Raw genomic sequence first — 27,167 nt, forward strand, 5'->3', positions numbered from 1 at the left:
CAATATTTATCAAATCCAAACGAAATACTAACTAAATAAGGCCTAACTCACGCCCGACCGCTGGCACCCCTAGCGAGCGAGCCAAAAACCTCTCCTCCCTCTTCGTGTCGTTGTTCAGCGCCGCGACTCGCGCTTGCATTGCCGCCACCAGCGTGCATCCCGCCGGCCACACGTCCCGCTGCGGGGGCTTCTCCTCCTCCCGCACGCCTAGCGCTCGCCCATGCCGTCGTCGCTCCTCCTTGGGTCCCGACGTAGCACCGCTCCTCCCCCCTCTCGATGCACGCGCTGGGCCCACATGGTAAGGCGGCAGCGACTGTGGCGGCAGGCAGGCGCAGTGCCGACCCTAAGGGGAGGGAAGGAGGTGCGATGGCCGAGGCCCCTCGCGGGATGAGGGCCCAAACCTAAGTATATAATATCACATACTCTTTAGCTATAGTCTTTGTTTATTAGTACATGCATATATATATATAGTGCAGCGACCTATCACTAAAAATATTGTGAGCTAAGGAGCCGAGCCACTAATGCTCGTACACACGCTGCCACACATAGCGATCATGAGTCGTAACTTTTGGACTTTCGGTGAGACAACGAGACCACGAGGAGAGACGCAGCGGTATCAGCGATACGATCACTAGTTCACCACGCAATCACCACTTGGAGTGGATAATACCAAAACCTATGCACCCAAGTTCTAGTCTTTCAAAATCCAAACGATAGTGGCAACTAGCTAGTTGGCAGGGCTCGACGAGGACTACAACATGTGATCTTGGTTATTTCTTTCTACCTTTTATTATCTGTGATTTGTGAATCTTGGTTTTGATTCTGAATTAGTTTATGTCCTAATTGTCTAGGCACTAGGTTTTGTTCTTGTTCAATTTTTGTCTAGTTCTTTGTACTCGTATAGTCATATTTTTCTTGTAATTTAGATCAGGTGTTAGAAGTTGAATGCTACCTAATAACTGTGAATAGAAAATGAAAAAGACAAGAAGAACAATTTATCTATATAGGATTATATTTGCTTTCTCTTTATGAATAAAATTAACTTATATTATTATAAGGCCTTGTTTAGTTGGCAAAAATTTTGGATTTTGGGTACTGTAGCACTTTCGTTTGTTTGTGGCAAATATTATCCAATCATAGACTAATTAAGGTTAAAAGATTAATCTCGCGATTTACAGACAAATTGTGTAATTAGTTTTTGTTTTTGTCTAAATTTAATACTCCATGCATATGTCGTAAGATTCGATGTGACGAGAAATTTTAAAATTTTTTAGGAACTAAACAAGACTTAAGATATAGGATTGGATTCGCCAGAGGCCCTTGAAAATTTTAGGACCGGCACTTATACCTGGGCATGCAGCCCGAGCCCGTGAGCACGGCTCGAAGCCCGTCATTTTGGCCCGGCCCTAGCCCGGCCCGGCCCGAAGGTCATTGGGCCTGGACTGGCACGGCACGGGGCTGCAGGCCGTGCTTGGGCCGCACTTTAGGCCCGCGGGCCGGCACGGCCCGACCCGCCAAATAACAACATTGTATAAAATAACTCATTTTGATATCTAAATTTATTCTCTACGTCTGTCATATGTATTTGAATGTGTTCTTTATACTGATGAAGTGATGAATTGATGAATGTGTTTGAAATATGCTTTTAAATCTGTGTTTATTGATATATTATTGTTCAACGGGCTATGGTCTGGTCCGGCCTGACGGGCCCGCCCGGTACGCAAAAAGGCCCACGGGCCCGTGCCTGGACCGGAGGTCAGGCCCGCAGGCCGGTAAGGCACGGCCCGCAGGGCACGACGGGCCCCCTCGGCCCGTTAGGCAACGTGCCGGGCCGGGCCGGGCCGGCCCGTTGCCCAGGTATACCGGCACTGAGCAGGCGAGCCAGGCGGTGGTGGCGCTTCTGTGCAGGCCTGCAGGGGCGTAGGGCCAGGACGGAGACACAGGCCTGCGGCCTCCTCGCCGCCCTGCGCCACTTCAAACTCGGCCAGCCGCCGGATCCCTCCACGCTCTGATCCCTCCTCCTCCAAATCGGCATCTCTGATACCGCTTCTTGCCGCTTTGAAATCGAGTACTGGAGGGAGCAAATCCTGAGCCAAGAGGAGGAGTCGACCTCCCCCTCATCGGCGGCGTCGTCGCCCTCCGGTACTGCCTCTTCTCCCTTTTTGACCCCGGCAACACAAAGCCGTTGCGTGTTTGGCTGTATGCGGGGAACAGGCGGCGGCTGCTCTCCTGGAGCTACAGTGACGACAGCTCCTCGGTGCCCAAGGAGTTCTCCTGCTCGATTTCTTTGGATTTGATGTGCAATCCCGTTTCATTCAATCATACATTATATACATAGGAAAGACTCGCAAGTTCCTTTATATTCATAATATGTTGATTGAAAACATGTTCATGCTCACCGGGACTGATAATTCTAGCTTTCTTTTTTCATTCTAATCCAATTTGGAACACGTGTGATAGCCAAATAAGGTAGACGCTGGATCTGCTTCGCTTGGTCAAGATGTAGTTTATCGCTTATATAAAAGGTACACTCATGTGATCTAATGCTGCTGGTAATTTAAAGGTGTTCCTCTGTGTGTAGGAGTAATAATATTAATTTTGTTTCTTAACCAACAGGAGTCTTCCATTACTATCGCTTTTGATGATATTCCTGAAGATGGTTTAAATAGCCCTCTACGTCTTGAGAAGCTTGCAAATGAGGTACTATGACATTTTGCAGCATTCCATGCTTTCTCCTGATAATCACATCCTTTTAAGCTCATAATTGCATTTTTGTGTAAATTTCTTCGCCAGTCATCTGATTCTCATGACCGAGATGGATTGAATCATGAGCTGTGTGGTAGTACAGTTGGATCTGGGAATAGAATAATGGCCATCTATGTAAAGTTCTTCGTCTGTGATCTTTATTCTCGTGACTAAGGATGGATTGAGCCATGAGCTGTGTGGTAGTACAGTTGGATCTAGGAATAGACATGGGTTTCACCATGAACTTAGCAATTGTGTGAATAATGCGTCCAAGGCAGATTCTGTGCTCTGCTCTATTTTTTTCTCCCTGAACTTGCTTGGTGTTGGTAGGTCACTTAAAAATATCCCCTTTATCTCATTTGCCCCTTGATTTTGTTTTGTGTGTGTATGGGTTGATTTTCCACGCATAAGGGTTCGTGTTCTGGCAACAAAATCTGACCATGCGTGTATGTGTTGTGCTGCTGATGTCATCTTTTCAACATATATGCTGGGGAGGACGATGCAGAGAGGGATGAGGTGGTGTCAGTAGCGGTCAGCACGGACGCTAAGTGGCTACTGGTCTACTCACTCGCTGGCGATCTACTGCACAAGCAGGTCGCTCATATGATCCCAAACATCTAGACCTCCGTACATATAGCTTTCTGAGAAAATTTTATGATTATCGGTGCTATTTTTGGTATGACATTCTTACTTTTCAGAATAATCAGGTGTTTTTTTAGTTTTGCTATATTATTCTCAGGGTGAAAAACTTTCATAATTTGTTCACGTGGCTAAATACTTCAAAGATGTTTTGTAAATATGTGAGATTTTAGTACGTTCCAGATTGTAGTTTCAGTCTCTAGGTGGCAGGTGTAAAATGCCACGATAGTTTTTTTTTTGTTCCCTGAGAAATTGGTCTCACTTACATTAATGCAGTGTAGCACAAACAGAAGATGCTCTGCTTGGATGCTTTCTACTTTTATTGACTATGTTGTCTATCTCTAATCGTTAGCAAATATGTGTATTTCCTTAATTTTTTTCTCAATAGTTATAGTTGTAGTCCTTGAATTTGATTATTTTAGAGTATATATCCTGCAAAGATACTGATATTCAACTTTCGATAGAGGAAGGAGAACGCTTGGGAAGATTGGCTCAGATGAACTTTCCTGGTGTTATCGCACGTTTTGATGGTGCTGACCTTCAGAATTGTGTGAAACTCTCACCTCTATCGCTATATAACAAACATAAAGCTTGATGCTCAGTCACCGGTGGTGGCCAGGTCTTTACTGCAAGTTCAATGATAATAACTAATTTCTTGGTTGCTTACGGAGCATTCTTAAGAAAACATTCGAAGAGTAAAAGCATGCTTGTGGAAAGATAAGTTTGAAGAGCAAGACGCTGGAGATGAGGTATCCTTTGGACGGATACCCTTCCAAATTTGGGATGTAAGCAAGTTTAGTTCATGTGCTGGTGCTGCAATTGTTGGTCTGAATGCCACCTCCCTTGTTAGAACTGCAGGTGACTTACTGGCTCATCATTCTTCTATTGTTGTTAGATATAACTGTTGCATAAACTTAATTGCTATGCCTTTACCATCTGGTTTTACCATTATGAGCTCTATGGATACCAACACATGATTGTGCCTGTATTATTCATGTGCTGACCTTCAGAATTTTTTCTAAACTGTAGATACCACAATGTCAATGTCATCTGTTTGTGATCTTTGGTTTCTTTCATCACTTGATTTATTATTTAGTTTTATGGTTTATTTTAGTTTTATAATTAATTGTTTTCTAAATATCACCGTAGCGTTAGCACGGACAATGTAGCAGGACCTATAAACATTGTAGTATTAATAAACAAATAGGATACTGCAAGTACCTGGAGCTGCTGCTAGCTTGTGTTGCTGGCTGGCTGGAACGAGCGTCAACAATAAATACTCTCTCTGTTTCTGGAAGCTTCAATTTTTAGAGTTATCTTAAGTCAAACTTTTATTTTTTTTGAATTTTTAGAAAAAAACACTAAGATTTATAGTATCAAATTAATACCATTAGATTTTATTATAGAATATATGTTTATAAGATATTTATTTTATATTATAGATATTGATGTTTTTTTATAAAGTTAGTTATTTTTTTTAAAAAAAATTGACTGACCTGAATTTTAAGCTTCTTAAGAGTGAAGCTTCCCGGACAGAGGAAGGATGCTGAACGCGGAAGGCGGGATTGGTGACGCTTCCCCGTTGGTGTGCGCCGGTGGTGCCTGCTGACTGGCGAGGCCTTGTTTAGTTCAACCCAAAACTAAAAACTCTTGTTTTAGGCCTTGTTTAGTTCCGAAAAGTGAAAACTTTTCGGTATTGTAACACTTTCGTTTGTTTGTGACAAATATTATCCAATCATGGACTAACTAGGATCAAAAGATTCGTCTTGTGATTTACAGCTAAACTGTGTAATTAGTTTTTGTTTTCGTCTATATTTAATGTTTCATGCATATGCCACAAGATTCGATGTGACGGGAATCTTGAAAACTTTTTGGTTTTCAGGGTGAACTAAACAAGGCCTTAAGATTTCTCATCACATCGAATCTTGCGGCACATGCATAAAGCATTAAATATAGTCAAAAACAAAAACTAATTACACAGTCTGTCTGAAAATTGTGAGAATCTTTTGAGTCTAATTAGTCTATAATTGGACAATATTTACCACAAACAAACGAAAGTGCTACGGTAGCGGAAAATTTTTCATTTCCCCCAACTAAAACAAGGCCTAAGTCGCTGGGCGAGTCGTCGGGCTTTTCCACAACGGTCAACAGATGGCTCTGTCGGTCGGGTGAGAAATAAGGCCGGCGTCGAAAACAGTCAAACACACGTCAGAAAGGGTTGTTGCACGCTCACGAGGATTCGATGAATGTGTTGACGAAATTGGCGCCCCCTTTGACAAATTGGTCTAGGTCGCAAAAGCAAGCCATTTGTTTCGCACTTTGGGTTGGTATATAGTAACAAAGGGAGAAAATAACAAACATACACAGTTAAATATTACTGCATTTTATTTAACGAAAGTGTTACCGCATTTTAACTTTTCAATAGAAAAAAGCAGGTGTCACGCCTTTTCTTTTCATTCTCGGATTAGCCATCCTGCCCTATTATTTTCTATTACTACCGGGTCGGCCTTATTAGCTTGCTGTCTCACACATCGCTCTAAGCTTGAAGTTTATCCTCTTTGGATATGTTAGCTAAAAATTAGCTCTAGTGTTTCTAAATAGGAGAACAAATTTTTTTAGCTAAGTCTTCAACTAGTTATTAGCCAACTATAACTAATTTATGCTTTTTTGTACCTCAACCTCAACTAGTAATTAGCCATGTGTATCTGAACATGACTAAAAAAACAAGGAGTAGAACTATAGAAGGAACAATGATAGTAATCCTCATGTACGATTCCTGGAATGTCTAGAAATAACAAAACAGAGGGGCTTTGTACGGCAAGAGGAAATGGCCCTGAGGAAGAAGGCTTGTGGTGAAGCTAGCTTAGTCTAGTGTCATTGTTATATGAAATTTTTGCTGTGGGATACTATAACTTTGTGAGATTGGCTATGAGACACTGAAATATTTTCTCTTTGCTGTGGAATATTCATTTCTTTGTTGTAGGACACAGCCCAGTATACTTACAACCAATTTCACATTTTCTGGTGTCGCACAACTCGGACAAGAGGACGGCTCCCTCTGTCTCTAAATGTCTGCCGCTTTCGTTTTTCGAAAAATAACTTTAACTAAATATATATTAAAAATATCAATATTTATGATACATATTAGTATCATTAGATAGATATTTAAATTTAGTTTTTTAATAAATTTATTTAGAGATAAAAATATTGCACATATTTTCTATAAATCGAGTCAAAGTTATTGGCACATAAATCATGGCAACAAACATTTAGGGAGAGAGAGAGAGAGTACCTATATTATATAGTATAGGCAGGCTTCTCCTTACATGATTGAGCAAAGCTCCTGCCATTTCTTAAAAAAATGCAAGCTCGGTAGATAAGGGTTTGACTGTTTGAGGCTGCCGTTGAGCATCACTTTTGTCTAAGGCCTTGTTTAGTTCGGAAAAGTGAAAAGTTTTCGGTACTGTAGCACTTTCGTTTGTTTGTGACAAATATTATCTAATTATAGACTAACTAGGATCAAAAGATTCGTCTCATGATTTACAGCTAAACTGTGTAATTAGTTTTTGTTTTCGTCTATATTTAATGTTTTATGCATGTGACACAAGATTCGATGTGACGGGAAATCTTGAAAACTTTTTGGTTTTCACGGTGAACTAAACAAGGCCTAAACTCATAAACTGAACTAAAAGCTGTAGAGAAGAGATTTCGCGGCTTTTGATTTGTCCAGAAGCTAAAATTTATTACATAAGTCAATAGCAAAAAACCAACAATCAAGATCCACAAAACCAACTTTTATTTCAAGAGCACAAAAGGTACCACTCAAACAAACAAGCCCTTAGATGTCAGCTTCTCCCACCTCTCTAGGAATGCTATAGCTCCTGGAGCTTTCATATTTTCGGAAAAATAATTTCAATTTTCAATAATGACATATTCACTAGAACAGTCTCCCAATATCCTATTCAAAATGTGCAAAATTCTTTATTCAGTGCATAAGATTCCAAAACAGAATGCCCTTTTTTTCCCACACAAAACCATGAGGGTATACATAGTCACACACACAACGATCAAGTCCATACACGACACACAGTTTAGAGCAGCTTTATTTATTTTGTATGAAAAAAAGGAACATGAAAGAAAACCCAATCTCGGTATATATCAAAACATGTATAAGCCGCCCGTGAAGTGGAATCGCATCCCAATCCACATAGTATTTAGTTGTAGGCGTCGGGGTTGGCGACGAGGTAGGCCTCGGCACCCTTGAAAATGGCGGTGACTGCCTCCTTGGCCTTGACTTCCTCGCCCTTCACGTCCACACCCGGCAGCAGCTTGTAGGTCGACTCCACCTTCACCACGCTGCCGCCGCCGGCCGCGGGCTCCACCTTGATGTGCGACGCCGCGGTCTCGACGGCCACGCCGATGCCGCCACCCTCGACGAGCGTCGACTTGCACTCGCATTTGTCCACGTCCAGGGACTCGAGCTTCTCCTTCATGAAGCTGAACGGCATGACTGCAAGAGCGATCGATCCCACATCAGGCGCTTGCTGTTTGATCATCATGTTGGTCTGGGCAACACTTACATGAGGTGAAGTTGAACTGCCTGACGCTGCCAACACCGCCGTCGCCCTCCACGGGATGGGCGCTTGTGACGACGTGAGAGGCGACCTTGGGCGCCAGGTTGTGCCAGTCCATCACGGCGGCGCGGAACAGGCGCGGCGCGGCCACCGGCGACGGGATCTCTAGGGTCCAGCTGTTGGAAGCCATGCTGGTGGTGGTCTGGGATGAGCTTTGGCTCGGTGCCTAGGCCTAGTTTGATACTAGTAGCTGGAGCTGCTGCTTGTGTTGCTGGAACGAGCGGCAACAAGGTATTTAAATAGAGTGCGGTGAGCGCGGGGTTGGTGACGCTTTGCCCGGTTGGTGTCCGGTGGTGACTGGTGAGGGCCTCAAGTTGCTGGGCGAGTCGTCGGGCTTTTCCACAATGGATGGCTCTGTCGGTCGAGTGAGCTTTTAGTAAGGCGGGCGTCGAAACACACGTCTTGCACGGTCTTTGTCAAAACACGAGGATATATTCGAGGAGTATGTTGACGGAATTGGCGCCACCTTCCGCTTGCACAATTTGGTCTTTGGTATATAAAAGTAGTATGTAATGACTGTCAGAGTTCTAGATATTTGACTGCATGTCTGCATGCTAGGATAACTTCCATTCTAGAACGATATGAGGCCCTTGACTAACATGAATACATCATCTTTTGAATTTAGACATGAGAAGACTTAAATTTTGTTTGACATAACTCAACTTTATTTTTGAAACTGCTTTTTTTAAATAGCTCTACGTGCAACTTTCTCGGTATTAAAAAGTTATTTTATAAAATAGCTTCACTAACAACTTTATGTATGGTTGAGAGAGAGAAATGAAAGAGCGCTTTGAAAAGTTATTTTTAGCTCTATTTTTCTGTGAGAGCATAAAAAAGGTGTTTGACAAAAAACAACAACAACTCACAACAGCTCATGAAGTTGTTGGTTAAACCGTGTCACATAGAGCCTCACTTGCTGTCGACGAAAGCTGGTCGGCAGTCTACCTTGGGGTATACCCACGGTAGTAGTTTATTGGTAGACGGTGCGCAAACTACGAACTCGACGGTGACGCAAGACTCGGACAAGCTTTTTATCCAGGTTCGGCCGCCGAGTTGGCGTAATACCTACGTCCTGCGTCTGGTTGTATTGATTTGTGTTGAGAGAATATCCTGTCCTAGGGGGGTCCCTTGCCCCTCCTTATATAGTCTGGAGGGCAGGGTTACAGATCTGGAAACTAATCCTAGTCGGTTACAATTGTCATAGATAGTTCGATATCAATTCCTATTCTAACCGACTAGAATCCTGCTTGATCTCCACATCTTGCTTCCTTGCGCGAAACCCCATGCTGTCGGATCAAGCCTTGAACTCGTCTCGTAATGGGCCAAGCCTCCTGGCCCAAGTCTAGCCATAAGGGTATAGGGGTCTATCCCCCCACACTTGCTGACAGTGATGCCACCTTTTTCTTCTTATCTCATCCCTTATGGATCTTTTATGAGAAACATCTTGTTTAATTTATAAAAAAACTACCCTTTTTTTAAGTGACTCCTTCTTGCTCTAGCGAGATCTTTTACCGTTGTCGAAATGGTAACATGATGTACCACTCAACATGCATGAGAGGTAAACCACGGTACCTTTAGGACTAATAGTTTTGACACCTACAGTACCAAACTCAAGTTATATAGTTTTGATAACTTACCAAGGATAATAAAAAAAAACTCCTTACAAATGCCTTCTATGGCTTCTTATAGGCACTTGTTATGATATAAGGACACAACTATGACAATTAAGGAATGGTGGGCATCCTTATTGAAGGTCCATTTGGACTTTGGATGCAAGGGGTAATTGGTAGTTAGCTAAGAATTAGCTCCCGTGTATCTAAATAGGAATATATGTGCTAATTTTTTAATTAGCCAAGTTTTCAGCTAGTCGTTAGGCAAATAGCTAGCCAACTATAAACTAATTTAGACTAATTTTTAGCCCCAACTAATAACTAGTGTATCCAAATAGAGTAGAATTGTAAAAGAGAACGATGGTAGTTCTAGTGTACTATTTTTAGGATGTCTACAAATAACAAAATAGAAGGGCTTTGCACGGAAAGATGAATTGACTCTAAAAAAGAAGGCTTGTGGCAAACCTAGTTTAGGCTTTTCATTTCGCTGAAAATACACTGAAAAGTACTGTTCACTGATTTGTTGTGAGAGAAAAATCCTGTATCATGACTGATAAATCTAATGTCATTGTTGTATTCTTTTGTAACTTAAATTTGCAAAAATCTACATTTTCTTTCTTTTTTAAAAGAAAATGGACAGACAAGAGAGCTACCTTTTATATAGTACAGTCAGGCTTCTCCTTACGTGACCTGTCATTTCTTAAAAAGAAATGCAAGCTCGGTTGATAAGGGTTTAGCCGTTTGAGGCCGCCGTTGAGCATCACTTTTGTCTAAACTCAGAAAATGAACTAAAAGCTGCTGTGAAGAGATTTCGTGGCTTATGATTTGTTCTGGAAGCTAAAAAAATATTACAAAATTCAATAATGAAAATACAACAGTCAGAAGCCACAAAATCAGCTTTTATGTCAAAAGTACAAAAGATACCGCTCAAACAAACAAGCCCTTAAATGTCTTCTTCTCCCAGCTCTCTAGTGAACGCTATAGCTCTTGGAGCTTTCATATTTTCCATAATAATTTTAAACACTCTACCAATATCTACTGAAAATGTATCGAAAAAATCAAAATATCTATTAGAAATGAGCAAAATTATCGGTCAAACTTGCATAGAATTCGAAAACAAAATGCCCCTATTCTTCCCACACATAAAACCATTGTATACCCATTTTCTGTCCCTTCTTCTTTCAAGAAAGTCATTGTATACCCAAATAGTTTTCCATCCGCCCTATTTATAGTCCAGTTTATCCAGTTTTTGGTAAAACCTAGCCTAGCCCGTAGGATTTATCTACAACAGTTTCTAACCCACAGGTACCAGCGGTTTCCCTCCTGATCTTCCCCAATCGCCCACTTGCAACACCACGTTGCTCATTGTTAACTTACTCTCCACGGACCTGTCCGCTCGTCGCGCTCGCCTCGAGCCGTCCGTGCGCTCTGGAGATCCTAACTTTATATATGGCCATGCAGCCCATGGCCCGGTGGCCCGGCCCATGGCCTGACGATTTGGCACGGCCCGAGGGACCCTGCCTAGGCCACCACCTATGCACGCGACATGGCCCAAGCATGGCTTTATCCAACGGTTGGCCCGGTAGCGGCTCGGTGAAAATAAACTGTTGTGTAGTTGTGACTTATATATATATGTGCCGTTAATTGTTATATTGGAGAAAATGATGAACAATTGGTGAAAATGATAAAGTGTTTTAGCACTTAGTGAAAATGTTAATGAAAATGAACTGTTTTCGGCTAAACGGGTCGTGGGCTGGCACAATACGAGAAAAACGCCATGCTTGACGGGCCGACACGACACGAAAACCGGCCCATAGGCCGTGCCTTAGGCCGAAGGCTATGCATGAAGTCCATGGAGGCACGACCCGCAGCACGACACTGCATGACGTTGGACATATATAATCCTAAAGCAGGACGATTAGAAGGAAGAAGATGGGGGTCTCCACCTGTCGTGCAGTGGAATTCTCGTGCCTCCCCGTGCATGGCCACGGTGCCACCATTGACCACACGAGCGCGGCGTGGTGTGCGTCCGAAGATGTTGTGGCTGGCGTTGAAGACAACCTCGAAGTTGTGCCTCTGTCCTCCATTGGTGCCCATGGGTACGCTGTTGAGCGGCGCTGGTGCCCCCTTCGTCGGCACGGGAGGAAGAACACGACCAAGTTTAACGAGTTGAGTGGTGTGGAAACGTCGCAAACCAACACGCGTGGTTTCTCCTGACACGGTTTACCGTGGGCTGATTCACGGGTACACGGTTAGTATACATATATATAGGGGGTGTTTGGTTCAAAAAATGCAAATGTCAATTACTTTGTAATGATGGAATGTAAAAGGTCAAACTTTTCATGGTTATGTTTAGTAATGCAGAATTTATTGTCTTTATAAGGGCCTCTTGAGGTTCTTTTGGTGTGTTTTTTTGCCTCTTGAGGTCAAAATCTAAAATAAAGAATAATTATTTTTTTGCTAAAAATTTTGCATGCTGTTTAGTTATATTATACAGAACAATGGACCAAAACCAAGAATTTTTTAGAATAGCAGGGGAAAACACCCATAATCGCACAACGACAGCATGCTACATACCACTCATAACATCTCAAGTCCACACACCGCACACTGCTTAGAGCAGCTTTATTTATTTTGTACGAAAAAAGGAACATGAAAGAAAAAAAATCCAGTCTCTGAATATATCAAAACATGTATAAGACCACCCGTGAAGTGCAATCGCATCCCCATCCACAGATTTAGTTGTAGGCGTCGGGGTTGGCGACGAGGTAGGCCTCGGCACCCTTGAAGATGGCGGTGACTGCCTCCTTGGCCTTGACTTCCTCGCCCTTCACGTCCACACCCGGCAGCAGCTTGTAGGTCGACTCCACCTTCACCACGCTGCCGCCGCCGGCCGCGGGCTCCACCTTGATGTGCGACGCCGCGGTCTCGACGGCCACGCCGATGCCGCCTCCCTCGACGAGCGTCGACTTGCACTCGCACTTGTCCATGTCCAGGGACTCGAGCTTCTCCTTCATGAAGCTGAATGGCATGACTGCAAGAGCGATCGATCCCACGTCAGGCGCTAGCTGTTTGATCGATGATCAAGCGAGAGAACATCATGTTGGTCTGGGCAACACTTACATGAGGTGAAGTTGAACTGCCTGACGCTGCCAACACCGCCGTCGCCCTCCACGGGATGGGCGCTTGTGACGACGTGAGAGGCGACCTTGGGCGCCAGGTTGTGCCAGTCCATCACGGCGGCGCGGAACAGGCGCGGCGCGGCCACCGGCGACGGGATCTCGAGGGTCCAGCTGTTGGAAGCCATGGCTGGTGGTCTGCGATGAGCTTTGGCTCGGTGCCTAGCTAGGTCTAGTTTGATTAGCTGATGCAAGTAGGTGGAGCTGCTGCTTGTGTTGCTGGAACGAGCGGCAAAAAGGGATTTAAATAGAGTGCGATGAGCGCGGGGTTGGTGACGCTTTGCCCCGTTGGTGTCCGGTGGTGACTGGTGAGGCCTGAAAGTTGCTGGGCGAGTCGTCGCGCTTTTCCACAATGGATGGCTCTCCGTCGGTCGAGTGAGCTTTATTAATAAGGCGGGCGTCCAAAACACACGTCGTTGTCGCACACTCTTTGTCAAAACACGAGGATATATTCGAGGAATATGTTGACCGAATTGGCGGCTTGCCGCCACCTTCCGCTTGCACAAATTGGTCTAGGTCTTAAAAACAAGCCATGTATGTCACATTTGGTTGGTATATACAAGTAGTATGTAATGACTGTCAGAGTTCTAGATATTTGACTGCATGGATGTCTGCATGCTGGATAACTTCCATTCTAGAACGATATGCCTTGACTAACATGAATTCATCATCTTTTGAATTTAGACATGAGAGGACTTAAGTTCCGTTTGACACAACTCAGTTTTATTATCGAAGCTGTTTCTTTAGATAGCTTTATGAGTAACTTTCTTGGCTGAGCTATTTTAGAAAATCATTTTGTAAAATAGTTTCACTAACAACTTTATGCATGGTTGAGAGGGGAAAATGAGAGAGCTTTTTGAAAAGTTGTTTTTTAGTTCTACTTTTCCGTGGGAGCATAAAAAAGGTGTTTGACAAAAGAAAAGAGTAAAGTCCATCACCAGTCTCTAAACTTGTTTAGGTATATCATCCCGGTCTCTAACTCGCAAAACGATCGTTTAGGTACCTAAACTTGTTCGGCTATATCACTCTGGTCCCTAAACTTGGAAATCTCATATATAGGCCTTCAAACTTGTTTAGTTGTGTCATCCCAGTCCCTAAACTTGTTTTTAAGTCTCGTCTGGTTCAAAACGGAACGAATCTAAAAACTCTATAAATAACTCATAACTTTTTCATATAAACTCAAATAAAGATAAACTTTATATTAAAATTATAGCCAACAATGTGATCTACAACTTTGTAGTTAAAAAGTTTTTAAACTAAAATAATTTAGGGTCTCATTTTTTTGTAAGTTTATTAAATTTTGTGACACTAAATGACTTCAAATAAAAAACTTTTCAACTACAAAGTTATAGATCACATTGAAGGCTACAACTTTAATATAAAGTTTGTTTTCATTCAAGTTTATATGAAAACGTTATGAATTATTTTTCTATATAGAGTTTTTAGATCGCTTTGTTTTGACCCAGGTGAGACTCAAGACCAAGTTTAGGGACTGAGATGACACAACTGAATAAATTTAAGGACCTAAATGGGTAATTTCTAAGTTTAGAAACCAGGATGACACATCTGAACAAGTTTAGAGACCGGAATGATATAGACAAACAAGTTTAATGACCTAAATGATCAATTTATGAGTTTAGGGACCGATCGAGGTGATACAACAGGTGGTGGATTTTACTATAAAAACTCACAACAACTCATGAAGTTGTTGATGAAGCTGTGCCAAATAAGGCCTCACTTGCTGACGGTGTTGTCACCCTTTTCTTCTTATCTCACCCTTTACAGATCTTTTACAAGAAACATCTTGTAAACAAATCGTTGTCACCCTTTTTTTTTTGTTGAGTGACCCCTTCTCGCTCTAGCAAGATCTTTTGCCGTTCTTCAAATGGTAACATGATGTACCACTCAACATGCATGGGAGGTAAAAAAAATGGTACCTAGGTACTAATACTTTTGATAGCTACAGTACCAAACTCAAGTTATATATAGTTTTGATACCTTACCAACGATAAAAAAACTCCTTACAAATGACTTCTATGGCTTCTTATAGACACTAGTTGCTATATGATATAAGGACACAACTATGACAATTAAGGAGTGGTGGGGTCTTTATTAAAGGTTTGTTTGGACTTTGGATACAAGGCGTAATTGCTAGTTAGCTAAGAACTAGCTCGTGTATCTAAATATGAGAGTTAATAGGTGAGTTACTTTTATAGTCATTTTTTTTACTAGTCGTTAGTCAACAACCAGTAACTAGCCATGTGTATCTAAATCTCCTACAACTAAAAAGAACAAAACGTGGATACTTTTTGGTGCGACATTCTAACGTGGGCCCATAGTCCTGCCTGCTGCGTTCCCGTGGCCACTCTACATCGTGCATGACATCCCTTGCGATATTCAATTCAAATCAAGAATCGATATGTCAGGTTCCAGTTTTTATACGATTGCCATATGAAGCCTTTCCGCCAAAAGCCGTCCGACCACGGTGAAACAAAAATAATAATAAAATCTGCCCCAATTCACGGACGGGTGACCAACGTGGCCATGCATGAAAGAAATCGTCTAAAAAATACTCAACTTTCCATCTCTTCCGCTCCCTTTTCTTGAGAAAAATGGTCAACCATCGTGCAACTAATCAGGAGACCATCCCACCGATCCCGCGTGCACAGCTGGCGGAAGCCCCTCGCGCGGTCACAATCTCTCCTCAATCATGCACGGACATCGCGTTCCTTAGGCAAAAGCAGAAATTCCTCTCGATCATGCGCCGCCGCAACGAAACATCTTCCTTTCCTGCCCGACGCCCTCGCTCTCGGTGCTTGGAGAGATCGAGCCGAGCATACCGGCTTCCCCTGAAGGCTTGAGACGGACACAGTTGACTGCTTCTTCGTCATTGATTGTCGCCAGCAACTGCGCCCTTGGCATCGGTGTGGCCTTGCAAGATTGGATCTTTTTGTTTTCATCCCAATCATCGCCATGGCGGCCTCCTCCCCCTGAACGATGAACGCAGCTGCTTCGTCATTGATGATCAGCTTCTGACCCTTCACCAATCTCTATCCCCTATTATTTGTTCCATCATCTGTTCCACTTTCCACGATTGATTCAGTACTGGTGTTGCAAACTTATTTCGATTCTCAAAAAGCGAACAACCTGATCGGTTTGGTAAGCATCTTTCTATTCCAGGCTATCGAAGCTCTCATTAAGCTTTTTGATTCAGTTTGTGCCAAAGGTACGTTCTTGGCAAATGCGAGCTGGCACCATGAAGCAAATTATAGCTATTGGAGTCCAGTAGATAATATCTTGTGTGATCTCCTTGTTCTTAAATAGTGTAATTTAAGAAAAAACTTATTCATGTTTGTTCTCTTCGACCTTTTTAGATACAAGACACAGATTATTATATTGATATCATAATTGGTTGTGGCATTGAGGTGTGTAAATTTATGCTTTTCTCTTTTCTGTCGGTGTTTAAACTCTCTTCTGAATTCATGCCATCCATTGACTCCAGGTGAGAAACACCTCCTGTTGTTTAATTGTTTTTTTGCTCTTGCTTTCAGTATGAATAGTCAAATATAGTCAAAACAATAACCTGGTTCAGTAGTAATAAGGAATCAAGCTATTGCAACACTTCTTGTCAAAAAAATGCAGCACTTCTAGAGTTGCTACGGGTTTTAAAATTCTCACTTGCTGCACATTAGGAGACGAAATTCTTGGTTTCAGTTAGCAGAGTGACACTTATCACTGTTATCTATAAGGCAAATCTAACAACATAGCACAGATTGTGGACATCAGTTTTTTTTTAGAAAGTGGACATTGTGGGCGGCTGAGCGGGCACCTACGGGTGGGCGCGGCCGGCGTCATGGCCAGCTCTGGGCGGGCGCGGGGTGGGGGAGGGGGGTGATCAAGGCTGAATCACAGGAAGGTTTCCTTTTAGGTGCTGTTAGCTTGGTTGGCTAATCCCACACGCTTGAGGAGTTGCCTCTAGGAGGGGGCTGAAATCACTTGGAGTTTCTTTTGAATATCGCAACGGGTGGAAATATTGATCACGAAAAAAGTGGAAACAAATAGCACCTTGGCTCTTTCCTTTTGAATATAGCAAAGGATGCTGTAGGTGGGCGACGACGTTGTAGGCTCACAAAATCACTGTCGTTTGCAATAACAAATACCTATGATTTAACTATTTCTATATATTGCTGATCATGAATCTTCCTACAGGTACTTAAGTGGATTTCTCATCCTACAATATATGTCTACATGGAATAGACCAAAAGCCACACATATTTATACAGTGAGTCTAACACTTTGTCTAAGTTTTTGTAAAAGTTTTTTAACAAAATATAGTATTACCCATGCGACACACACTAATATTTACATATATATACTCGAATGTGTGACAGGATGGTACGAAGATGCGGCAGAATTTATTTGTGGATTTACTGGCACATGAAAGAAATGGATATCCGAGATATCTTCCCGTCGATATTAAACATTATCTTAGCCGTATCACGGAAAGGTCTATAAAGTAGAGTTTGTGAGCCTACAACGTCGTGCTCTTCGTGACTGTGTTTGATTTCACAAACATTGCGATCCTACAATGTCATTTTCAAGTTGTTATTTAAGTAGAAGATTCTAATATTATTATCTTGTTATGCGATCTATGTATTTTAAATAAAAAATGTTAGCTATCCCGTAGCAACGCACGGGCATGCTATCTAGTAGAGTAGAATTGTAAAAGAGAACAATGGTAATTCTAGTGTACTATTCTTGAGATGTCTAGAAATAACAAAATAGAAGGGCTTTGCACGGAAAGAGGAATGTACTGTGAAAAACATGGCATAACTTATGCCGAGGCTGTTCGTTCCGTTAAAAAAATAAGTTGAAAAGAAAGTAATGTTCACTAATTTATTGTGTGAGAAAAATATTGTATCATAGCTGATAAGTCTGTAGTGTCATTGTTATATTCGTTTGTAACATAAATTTGCAAAACTCTACATTTAACATTTTCTCTTTTTTTTAGAAAAAAATGGACAGACACGAGAGCTACCTTTTATATAGTACAGTCAGGCTTCTCCTTACGTGATTGAGCAAAGCTCGGTTGAGCAAACAAGGATGACACATCTGAACAAGTTTAGAGACCGGAATGATATAGACAAACAAGTTTAATGATCTAAATGATCAATTTATGAGTTTAGGGACCGAGATGATACGACAGGTGATGGATTTTACTAAAAAAACTCACAACAACTCATAAAGTTGTTGATGAAGCTGTGCCAAATAAGGCCTCACTTGCTGATGGTGTTTTCACCCTTTTCTTCTTATCTCACCTTTTACAGATCTTTTACAAGAAACATCTTGTAAACAAATGGCTTAACTCTTTTTGTTGAGTGACCCCTTCTCGCTCTAGCAGGATCTTTTGCCGTTCTTCAAATGGTAACATGATGTACCACTCAACATGCATGGGAGGTAAAAAAATGGTACCTAGGTACTAATACTTTTGATAGCTACAGTACCAAACTCAAGTTGTATATAGTTTTGATACCTTACCAACGATAAAAAAACTCCTTACAAATGACTTCTATGGCTTCTTATAGACACTAGTTGCTATGATATAAGGACACAACTATGACAATTAAGGAGTGGTGGGGTCTTTATCAAAGGTTTGTTTGGACTTTGGATACAAGGCGTAACTGCTAGTTAGCTAAGAACTAGCTCGTGTATCTAAACATGGGAGTTAATAGGTGAGTTACTTTTATAGTCATTTTTTTGACTAGTCGTTAGTCAACAACCAGTAATGTGGGGGTATAAACCCCTATACCCTTACGGCTAGACTTCGGCCAGGAGGCTTGGCCCATTACGAGACGAGTCCAAGGCTTGATCCGACAACCTGGAGTTTCGCGCAAGGAAACAAGATGTGGAGATCAAGCAGGATTCTAGTCGGTTAGAATAGAAATTGATATCGAATTATCCATGACAATTGTAACCGACTAGGGTTAGTTTCCGGATCTGTAACCCTGCCCTCCAGACTATATAAGGAGAGGCAAGGGACCCCCCTAGGACATCATATTCTCTCAACACAAATCAATACAACCAGACGCAGGACGTAGGTATTACGCCAACTCGGCGGCCGAACCTGGATAAAAAGCTTGTCCGTGTCTTGCGTCACCATCGAGTTCGTAGTTTGCGCACCGTCTACCGATAAACTACTACCGTGGGTATACCCCAAGGTAGACTGCCGACTAGCTTTCGTCGACAGTGGCGCGCCAGGTAGGGGGTGTGCGTGCAACTTTTCCGGCGAACAAGATGGTCACGATCCCAGCTTCCGCGACCGTGCCCGAAGGCCTCACGTTCACCGTCGGCCAGATCACGTGGACGGCGTGCAGCGGCGGCTTCACGACCACGGTTTCGGAAGAGATCCAGATCCAATCTGAGTTCACGCCGTCTCCGACCACACGCATGACGGCACCAAGCGCCCGACCACCGTTCCCACTCTACAAGGGAAAGGAGATCGACTGCTCGGACCTTCTCCAAGCGCTTGATCGCGCTGACTCCAAGCTACTCGAAGTTTCCCAACTAATAGATGGAGTTCTGCGTCGGCCCGACCAAGCTGCTCCAGCGGATTTTTTCAAATCCCGCCGGCCAACTCGTGTCGCCACACACGAACGGCTGGGAACGTCTCTGACGATAACCTCAACCCCCTCAGGACGATCCGTCCAGCTCAAGAAGGAAGACTATCCTTGCGGCCTGAACAACTCGACCTCTGTTTACTCACGGCACACCCAATCCGTTTTCAGCAAGGCGGGTTGGTCGCCGACAACGAACAATCGTCACCACGTCAACATGGTGACAATCCGAGAACTACGGGACGGCCAGGCTTCCAGCACCAACTCAAGCACCGGCTCCGTCCCCACCGAGGTTATAAACACCGAAGACGAGGACTATGACCTGGATTTCCCTTCATACCCTCCGGGTTTCGACCGATTCCCGATATTCCCCCCCCGGCGAGGGGATATTGTGTTCAATGTCAGCGCCGACGAACCGGTCGTTGATGGAGAAACAGATGACCAGAGGCAACTCCGCGAACGGCGTAACGCCGATCGCGCCCGACGACGCGCGGACGAGCAACAACAAATGCCACCAAATAATCTCAACGATGCCTTTGACATGGTCGGGGACCAGCCAGTCTACAAAACGCCAAGCGCCAACGTGGCTGTCGCCATGGCTAACCTGGATCGGCTTCCCGACACCCCCGAATGCCAGGGAGTCCGGACCAGCATCCGAGCACACCTGATCGCCGCAATGGGACAGACGGCCACTCTGCTCAAGAGAGTCTAGGACGTCTCTTATACGGAAGCCGTCTCCGACCAGACTAATCATAGCCGGGCCTCACCCAGCAGGCGTCACCGCAGCCGCTCCCCCGACAACCGTCGAGGGGACTCACGGCGCGACGATGGTGGTCGGGACGCCGATGGCCGCCGCAAGCAGAACCGCGTACGCGGCCAAGAGGAAGATCAACACAGGGATCTCCGCCACAACATCCCTTCCAAAGATGCCCGGGACCACATCAACAGGCGCGCTGCAGAGAGAGCAGTCCACGAAAACCTGCGCCGCATCGAGTACGATGCAACACACGGTCCCCCGGGCCTAAGACAGTTCTCCTCGCACCTCCGCCAGGTCGTGTGGCCCCGCAATTTCAAGCTCGAAAAACTCAAAAAGTACGACGGCAAGGAAAATCCAGAGAACTGGATCACCCTCTATGACATCGCCGTCCGATCAGCGGCAGGGGACGAGCACGTCATGGCTAACTACTTCCCCGTAGTCCTCGACCAGGCTGGTCATCAGTGGCTTCTCGGCTTGCCCGAGGACTCCTTCGACTCTTGGGAAGAGCTACGCCAGGCTTTCATCGACAACTTCATCGCCACATGCGAGCAGCCTGGAAACAAGTATGACCTTGAAAGGATAAGGGACAGGAAGAACGAACCTCTGCGCGATTACATCCGACGATTCTCGGATATGCGCCTCAAAATCCCGAAGATTTCTCATGACGAGGCCATCTCAGCCTTCATCAAGGGCCTGCGTTTCCACGAAGCGCTGAGGAACAAGCTGTTGCGTAAGCGTCCAACAACGGTAGCAGAGCTCCTCGCCACGGCCAAAAATTACGCCGATGCCGATGACGCAGAAAAACTAATCCGAGACGATGCGAGGGGTCCCGACCAGCCTCCCCGACGAGATGATGGTCGTGGTCGCAACGACAGCAGAAATCACCGCCGCTCCGACAACCGCGATCATCGAGAGGGTTGGGATCGGCGGCGCGACAGCCGCGATGACTTCAGAGGAAAGCGCCCTCGCGACTACGACCACGAAGTAAATACGGTCAAACGACCCAATGGACGACGGGACTACCAAGAAGACTACAACAAAACGTTGAGGGGACCATGCCAACTACACCCAAAGTCCAATCATACCATGGAAGAGTGCCGCGTCCTCAAAAGTATCTATACACGGCGGGCCGCCCAAGACGACTCCGCCAAGAAAAACAACAAGCGCGACGCGCACGACCACGAAGATGAGGATGAGGACCAAGATAGGGACCCCCGACACCAATACGTCAGCCCCACTGACGTGGTCCACTCCATTTTCGGGGGCAAGGTCTCCACTGAGTCCAAGCGAGAAAGAAAGCTGTTAAAGAGAGCCTGCCTCAACATAGACAGCACGGACGGGCTGATCGCAGACCCGAAATTTCCCACGTGGTCCCACAGGGAGATCTCGTTCAGCAGGAAGGACCAGTGGGCCGCTATCCCAGAGCCGGGTCGTTTCCCCCTGATTCTTGACCCCTGCATCAACAGCATCAGATTCGAGCGCGTGCTCGTGGACGGGGGAAGCTCCATCGACATCCTCTTCCGCAACAGCCTGCCCGCCCTCAAGATATCCCCGGCACAACTAAAACCTTACGACGCCCAATTCTGGGGGGTTTTGCCAGGTCAAAGTTCCGTGCCTCTCGGACAGATAACATTGCCTGTCCAATTCGGCACACCCGACCACTTCCGGACAGAGTTCATCAACTTCGTAGTCGCGGATTTCGACGGGACCTATCACGCCATACTGGGCCGCCCATCGCTGACAAAGTTCATGGCAGTCCCGCACTACTCATACCTAGTCCTTAAGATGCCCACGGAGAAGGGTGTCCTAACCATCAGAGGCAACGTCTACACTGCGTACACCTGCGAAGAAGAAAGCTTCAAGATCACCGAGGCAATTGACCTCTCAATCCGCATGGCGGAAACAGCAAACCAAGCCGCACAGCTGCCTCCCGACCAGCTCCGATTACCCGAACAGGCGACAGCCAGGAAGAACTCAAAATCCAAGGAGTACAAAGAAGTGCAGCTGGTCGAAGGCAACCCCGAGAAGACAGCCCTCATCGGGGCCAACCTGGATCCAAAATAGGAAGACGCGCTCGTCAGGTTTCTAAGGGACAACGTGAGCGTTTTCGCATGGAAACCCGCAGACATGCCCGGTGTCCCACGAAACCTGATCGAGCACTCCTTAAATGTCTCGAAGACCGCAAGACCAATCAAGCAAAAACTGCGACGGTTCGCTCGTGACAAAAAGGAGGCTATTAGGACAGAAATAACACGGCTTCTAGCAGCCGGATTCATAAAAGAAGTGTATCACCCCGATTGGCTCGCCAATCCGGTTCTTGTACGCAAAAAGAATAATGAATGGAGAATGTGCGTTGATTACACTGATCTCAACAAACACTGTCCTAAAGATCCTTTTGGTCTCCCTCGCATCGACGAGGTGGTCGACTCAACGGCCGGATGCGAACTCCTCTCCTTTCTAGACTGCTACTCTGGTTATCACCAGATCTCGCTAAAGGAAGAAGATCAGATCAAAACATCCTTTATCACACCCTTCGGCGCATACTGCTACACGACCATGTCTTTCGGACTCAAAAACGCCGGAGCCACTTATCAAAGGGCCATCCAGCAATGCCTCCACGACGAGATTCGTGATGACCTCGTCGAGGCCTATGTGGACGACGTGGTCGTAAAAACAAGGGACGCGAGCACCCTAATCGACAACTTAGACCGAACCTTCAAGGCACTTAATAGGTACAAGTGGAAGCTCAACCCCAAGAAATGCATTTTCGGCGTTCCTTCCGGTCTACTGCTCGGCAACGTTGTCAGTTGCGACGGCATACGACCAAACCCTTCAAAAGTAAAGGCGGTACTCGACATGCGACCACCGAAGAACGTAAAGGATATCCAAAAGCTAACAGGATGTATGGCCGCCCTCAGTCGCTTCATCTCAAGGCTAGGAGAAAAAGGCCTCCCTTTCTTTAAACTGTTAAAAGCGTCGGAAAAATTTTTTTGGACAGAAGAAGCCGACACCGCATTCAACCAGCTTAAGACCTTCCTCACTTCACCACCTGTCCTTACAGCCTGGAGTTTCGCACAAGGAAACAAGATGTGGAGATCAAGCAGGATTCTAGTCGGTTAGAATAGAAATTGATATCGAATTATCCATGACAATTGTAACCGACTAGGGTTAGTTTCCGGATCTGTAACCCTGCCCTCCAGACTATATAAGGAGAGGCAAGGGACCCCCCTAGGACATCATATTCTCTCAACACAAATCAATACAACCAGACGCAGGACGTAGGTATTACGCCAACTCGGCGGCCGAACCTGGATAAAAAGCTTGTCCGTGTCTTGCGTCACCATCGAGTTCGTAGTTTGCGCACCGTCTACCGATAAACTACTACCGTGGGTATACCCCAAGGTAGACTGCCGACTAGCTTTCGTCGACAAGTAACTAGCCATGTGTATCTAAATAGAGTAGAATTGTAAAAGAGGACGATGGTAATCCTAGTGTACTATTCTTGAGATGTCTTGAAATAATAAAATATAGAAGGGCTTTGCACGAAAAGAGGATGTGAAAAACATGGCTTATGCCGAGGCTGTTTGTTCGGTTAAAAAAATAAGTTGAAAATAAAGTAATGTTCACTAATCTATTGTGTGAGAAAAATATTGTATCATAGCTGATAAGTCTGTGTGTCATTGTTATATTCGTAACATAAATTTGCAAAACTCTACATTTCTCCCTTTTTTTTAAAAAAAATGACAGACACGAGCTACCTTTTATATAGTACAGTCAGGCTTCTCCTTACGTGATTGAGCAAAGCTCCTGCCATTTCTTAAAAAAATGCAAGCTCGGTTGATAAGGGTTTTGCCGTTTGAGGCTTCCGTTGAGCATCACGTTTGTGTAAACTCAGAAAATAAACTAAAAGCTGCTGTGAAGTGATTTCGTGGCTTTTGATTTGTTCTGGAAGCTAAATAAATATTAAATAAATTTAATAATAAAAATACAGCTACAAAATCAGCTTTTATGTCAGAAGTACAAAAGGTACCGCTCAAACAAACTAGCCCTTAGGGGGGCGTTTGGTTGCCTACACCAGTCCTCCTGAGCCAGGCTCTCCGCGTGCGAGAACAGACATTTGTTTGGTTGGCATATGTGCCGAGCGAGGCTACACGCGTGCAAAAAGCCTCTCGCAGCCAGGCTCTGCTGAAACGCAGAAATCGGCCGTTTTTGTTGGGCCTGGCTCACCTCATGCGAGCAAGCACTGAACGATGCATGACGTGTGAGATAGAGATACGTGAACACGGTGAACCAAACAGATGCTGCTGTTGGCCTAGCTGTAGTGATCCAAGTAACCAAACAAGATGCTATCGCATACATAGAGCCTGGTCAAAGTTGGCCTGACTAGCTCTGTGCGAGCTAGGCTCTACCGAGCAACGAACCAAACAGTCTCTAGATGTCTTCTTCTCACTGTGTGAAAAAATGGCATTACAGACGCGCCTTTACTGATATCACAGATGCTCCTGAGTGCGTCAGTGATATAAAGTCTGATAAATATTTAATAAGACCTTAATACTGACGCACTTCTAACATCCGTATGTAAGTAACACATAGACACGTCAGTAGTAAAGCTTTTTCAGCGACGCCTATCTAGAACACACGTCATTAAGGTCCAGCTCGTCAGTACAAAATTCTAACTGCAGACGCTTCTTCAGGAATAGGGGTCTGTAGTAAGGATTAAGCCACAGACGCATTATCCAGAGACGCGTCTACAGTATGAATTAAATTGTAACAGTACCATCGGCATATCTCTGTACTAAATACCTCAATGAAACGACATAAATACACATCAACATCTCATTAATTAGTACACAGCTTTAACACAATCAAATACAGATCAAAGTTTAATCACTAAATTAAATGTGTAGCTCTAATAAAGTCACGTTACCTTATGGCTGGCTATCGAATAACTTATTTTGTAGCTTGATCAAAACTGGCTCGTGGTCACCAGCGCACCATGTGTGTCCATTCATCCATGGCAGCTTAGGCGCGTGGCTTTGGCTTTGTGTCTCCCACCTCTCTAGTGAACGCGATAGCTCTTGAAGTTTTTATATTTTCCAAAATAATTTCAATTTTAAACGCGTACTAAAACAAATTCAGGGTTACTGATACAAAATATGAGATCGGGTCGTAGAAAAAAGTGCCGAGAGAAAAACTTTTAGAATAAAAATATAGAAAACTTTTGAAGATGATTTCTTTTTTTACTCCTCATGTTAATCTAGGAGTTCATAAACATGATATTTTGGGGAATATAATATAAAAGATCTCTTGGAGATGCTATCTTTTCTTCCACCTCTCTAGTGAACGGTATAGCTCTTGAAGCACAAATCCAATTCTACGGACGTTCATTCATTCTACCTCTTGAAGCTTTCATATTTTCCAAAATAATTTCAGTTTTCAAGACATATTCACTGGAACAGCCTCCCAATATCTATTCAAAATGTATTCACACGAAAAAGTAAATATATATTCCAAATGAGCAAAATTCCTTATTTGGTCAAACTTGCGTAGGATTCCAAAAGGGTTTTTTTGAACGGTGCCATTACAATTTCAAAGTATTTGAAATATGCCATTATAATTCAGGTATCCTGAAGCGGACCATTACAATTCTTGCAAAATTTGAAATATGCCATTGGATACGGTAGAAGGACGCTTGGGCCTGCTTGCAAGCCGACGTGGCATACGGTCGACCGTATGCGCCCGTCGCCGTGAGCCATCTAAACGGCGCGGCAAAAAACGCCGTCTCCACCCCGCCCCTGACTCATTCTCGCTCTCCATCTCTCTGTCTCTCTCGAGCGTAACCCTAGGCGCGGCGGCGGCGGCGTGGCGGCGGCGGCGCAGGGGGAGGCAATGGAATAGGGGCGCATGTCCATGGCAGACGTGCCCCCGTGCACGGCGCAGCGCAGGGCGCCGCGGATGGGGGATAGCAACGAAAGGTAATGTTTTGTCCTTCCAGAGCACGAATACGAGTGCATTAGGTCTTGATCTGTTGATTGGCATTAGATATTGATGTGATTTGGTTGATGCTAGGGTTCCGCTATTTTCTTTAGAAATTAAAGTGGAAGCATTCTGTTGGAGAGACTCTTTGGGTAGGAAAGCTTACACAAAGGGCTCTGTAATTAAGTGGGATGTGGAGATTGGCTCGTTTTCATTTGATGTACTGATGGCCAGCTTGCGCAATGCTGTCAATTGCTCTACTACTCAGTGTCCAGTTGCTTGGTTCTATGATAAAAGGTTGTCTCAAGATGTCATGCTAGAAAATCAATTCCAGATTAATGATATGTTTGAGATGTATAAGGAGGAGATGCATTGCCACATTGTCGTAGGGGTATTTGATCAGTCTGTTCCCACTATTGATCAATTTGATGAACTAGATCTTCCTCCTGACACTAGCACTGGCAACCCAGCCAGTACTGACAGTTATGTTAACCAGCCCACATTTGAGGCAGATGTTGCACCAGAGGCTGAAGTTGAGACTCAACTTGAGCCTGATAGGGAACCTGATATGTTTGATAACGATGAGGAGTATGTGGGTTGTGATGATGAGGGCATGTACATGCCAACACCACCAACACAGCCTCCTAGTAATTCACCTCCACATGCTTCTCATGATGCTGAAAATGCTGATGCTGATGCTGATGCTTTTCCTGTTGAGGCAGAGGTCACTGATGCAGACCCTGAAGAGATCAATATCATTCATGACCCAGAACATCCCAAGATTGTAAAGGGGGAGTTATTTCCTGATATTGTTTCATTCAGGAAAGCTATCAGGCATTTCTCTGTTACTAAAGGCTATGTGTTAGCTGGTATCAAAACAGACCCATCAAGATTTATTGCAAAGTGCAAATCCGAGGGATGTCCTTGGCGCATACATGCATCTAGGCTGCAGGGTAGAAAGACAATACAGGTAACTGTCTATTCACTAGTTCCTTTGTGCAAGTTTTATTTTT

At 44.3% G+C, this 27,167-nt stretch overlaps 2 protein-coding genes and 2 long non-coding RNA genes across 7 annotated transcripts; 2 read left to right on the forward strand and 2 right to left on the reverse strand.

The window, feature by feature from the left end:
• Positions 1,897-5,120, forward strand: LOC110434171. Of its 4 annotated transcripts, none has more exons than XR_002451649.1 (5): positions 1,897-2,525; positions 2,617-2,700; positions 2,794-3,339; positions 3,849-4,242; positions 4,893-5,120. It is a non-coding gene; the product is annotated as an uncharacterized LOC110434171 (long non-coding RNA). The 4 variants fall into 4 exon arrangements; XR_002451646.1 differs by having other exon boundaries at positions 4,902-5,120; XR_002451647.1 differs by lacking the exon at positions 4,893-5,120 and having other exon boundaries at positions 1,897-2,142; positions 2,461-2,525; positions 3,849-4,460.
• LOC110431712 (pathogenesis-related protein 1-like) lies at positions 7,344-8,244 on the reverse strand. Its single transcript, XM_021451110.1, has 2 exons — positions 7,965-8,244; positions 7,344-7,894 (listed from the first exon to the last, which is right to left on the reverse strand). Exons 1-2 carry the CDS (start codon positions 8,146-8,148, stop codon positions 7,599-7,601), a joined length of 480 nt encoding a protein of 159 aa, XP_021306785.1. The 5' UTR covers positions 8,149-8,244; the 3' UTR covers positions 7,344-7,598.
• On the reverse strand, positions 12,131-13,047 carry LOC110431711 (pathogenesis-related protein 1-like). Its single transcript, XM_021451109.1, has 2 exons — positions 12,752-13,047; positions 12,131-12,662 (listed from the first exon to the last, which is right to left on the reverse strand). The coding sequence occupies exons 1-2, from the start codon at positions 12,933-12,935 to the stop codon at positions 12,367-12,369; spliced, it is 480 nt and encodes a 159-aa protein (XP_021306784.1). The 5' UTR covers positions 12,936-13,047; the 3' UTR covers positions 12,131-12,366.
• LOC110431713 lies at positions 15,551-17,417 on the forward strand. Its single transcript, XR_002449157.1, has 3 exons — positions 15,551-15,966; positions 17,017-17,089; positions 17,199-17,417. It is a non-coding gene; the product is annotated as an uncharacterized LOC110431713 (long non-coding RNA).

The sequence above is a fragment of the Sorghum bicolor genome, chromosome 1 (assembly GCF_000003195.3).
Source record: "Sorghum bicolor cultivar BTx623 chromosome 1, Sorghum_bicolor_NCBIv3, whole genome shotgun sequence".
In the NCBI taxonomy this organism is placed as follows: domain Eukaryota; kingdom Viridiplantae; phylum Streptophyta; class Magnoliopsida; order Poales; family Poaceae; genus Sorghum; species Sorghum bicolor.

What these genes read in the sequence shown, in the direction of transcription:
- LOC110431712 (XM_021451110.1), bottom strand. Translation starts at nt 8,148, where the DNA reads ATGGCTTCCAACAGCTGGACCCTAGAGATCCCGTCGCCGGTGGCCGCG. An exon ending in GCAGTTCAACTTCACCTCAT is followed by an intron (nt 7,895 to 7,964) that starts GTAAGTGTTGCC and finishes TCGCTCTTGCAG; the next exon opens with TCATGCCGTTCAGCTTCATG.
- LOC110431711 (XM_021451109.1), bottom strand. Translation starts at nt 12,935, where the DNA reads ATGGCTTCCAACAGCTGGACCCTCGAGATCCCGTCGCCGGTGGCCGCG. An exon ending in GCAGTTCAACTTCACCTCAT is followed by an intron (nt 12,663 to 12,751) that starts GTAAGTGTTGCC and finishes TCGCTCTTGCAG; the next exon opens with TCATGCCATTCAGCTTCATG.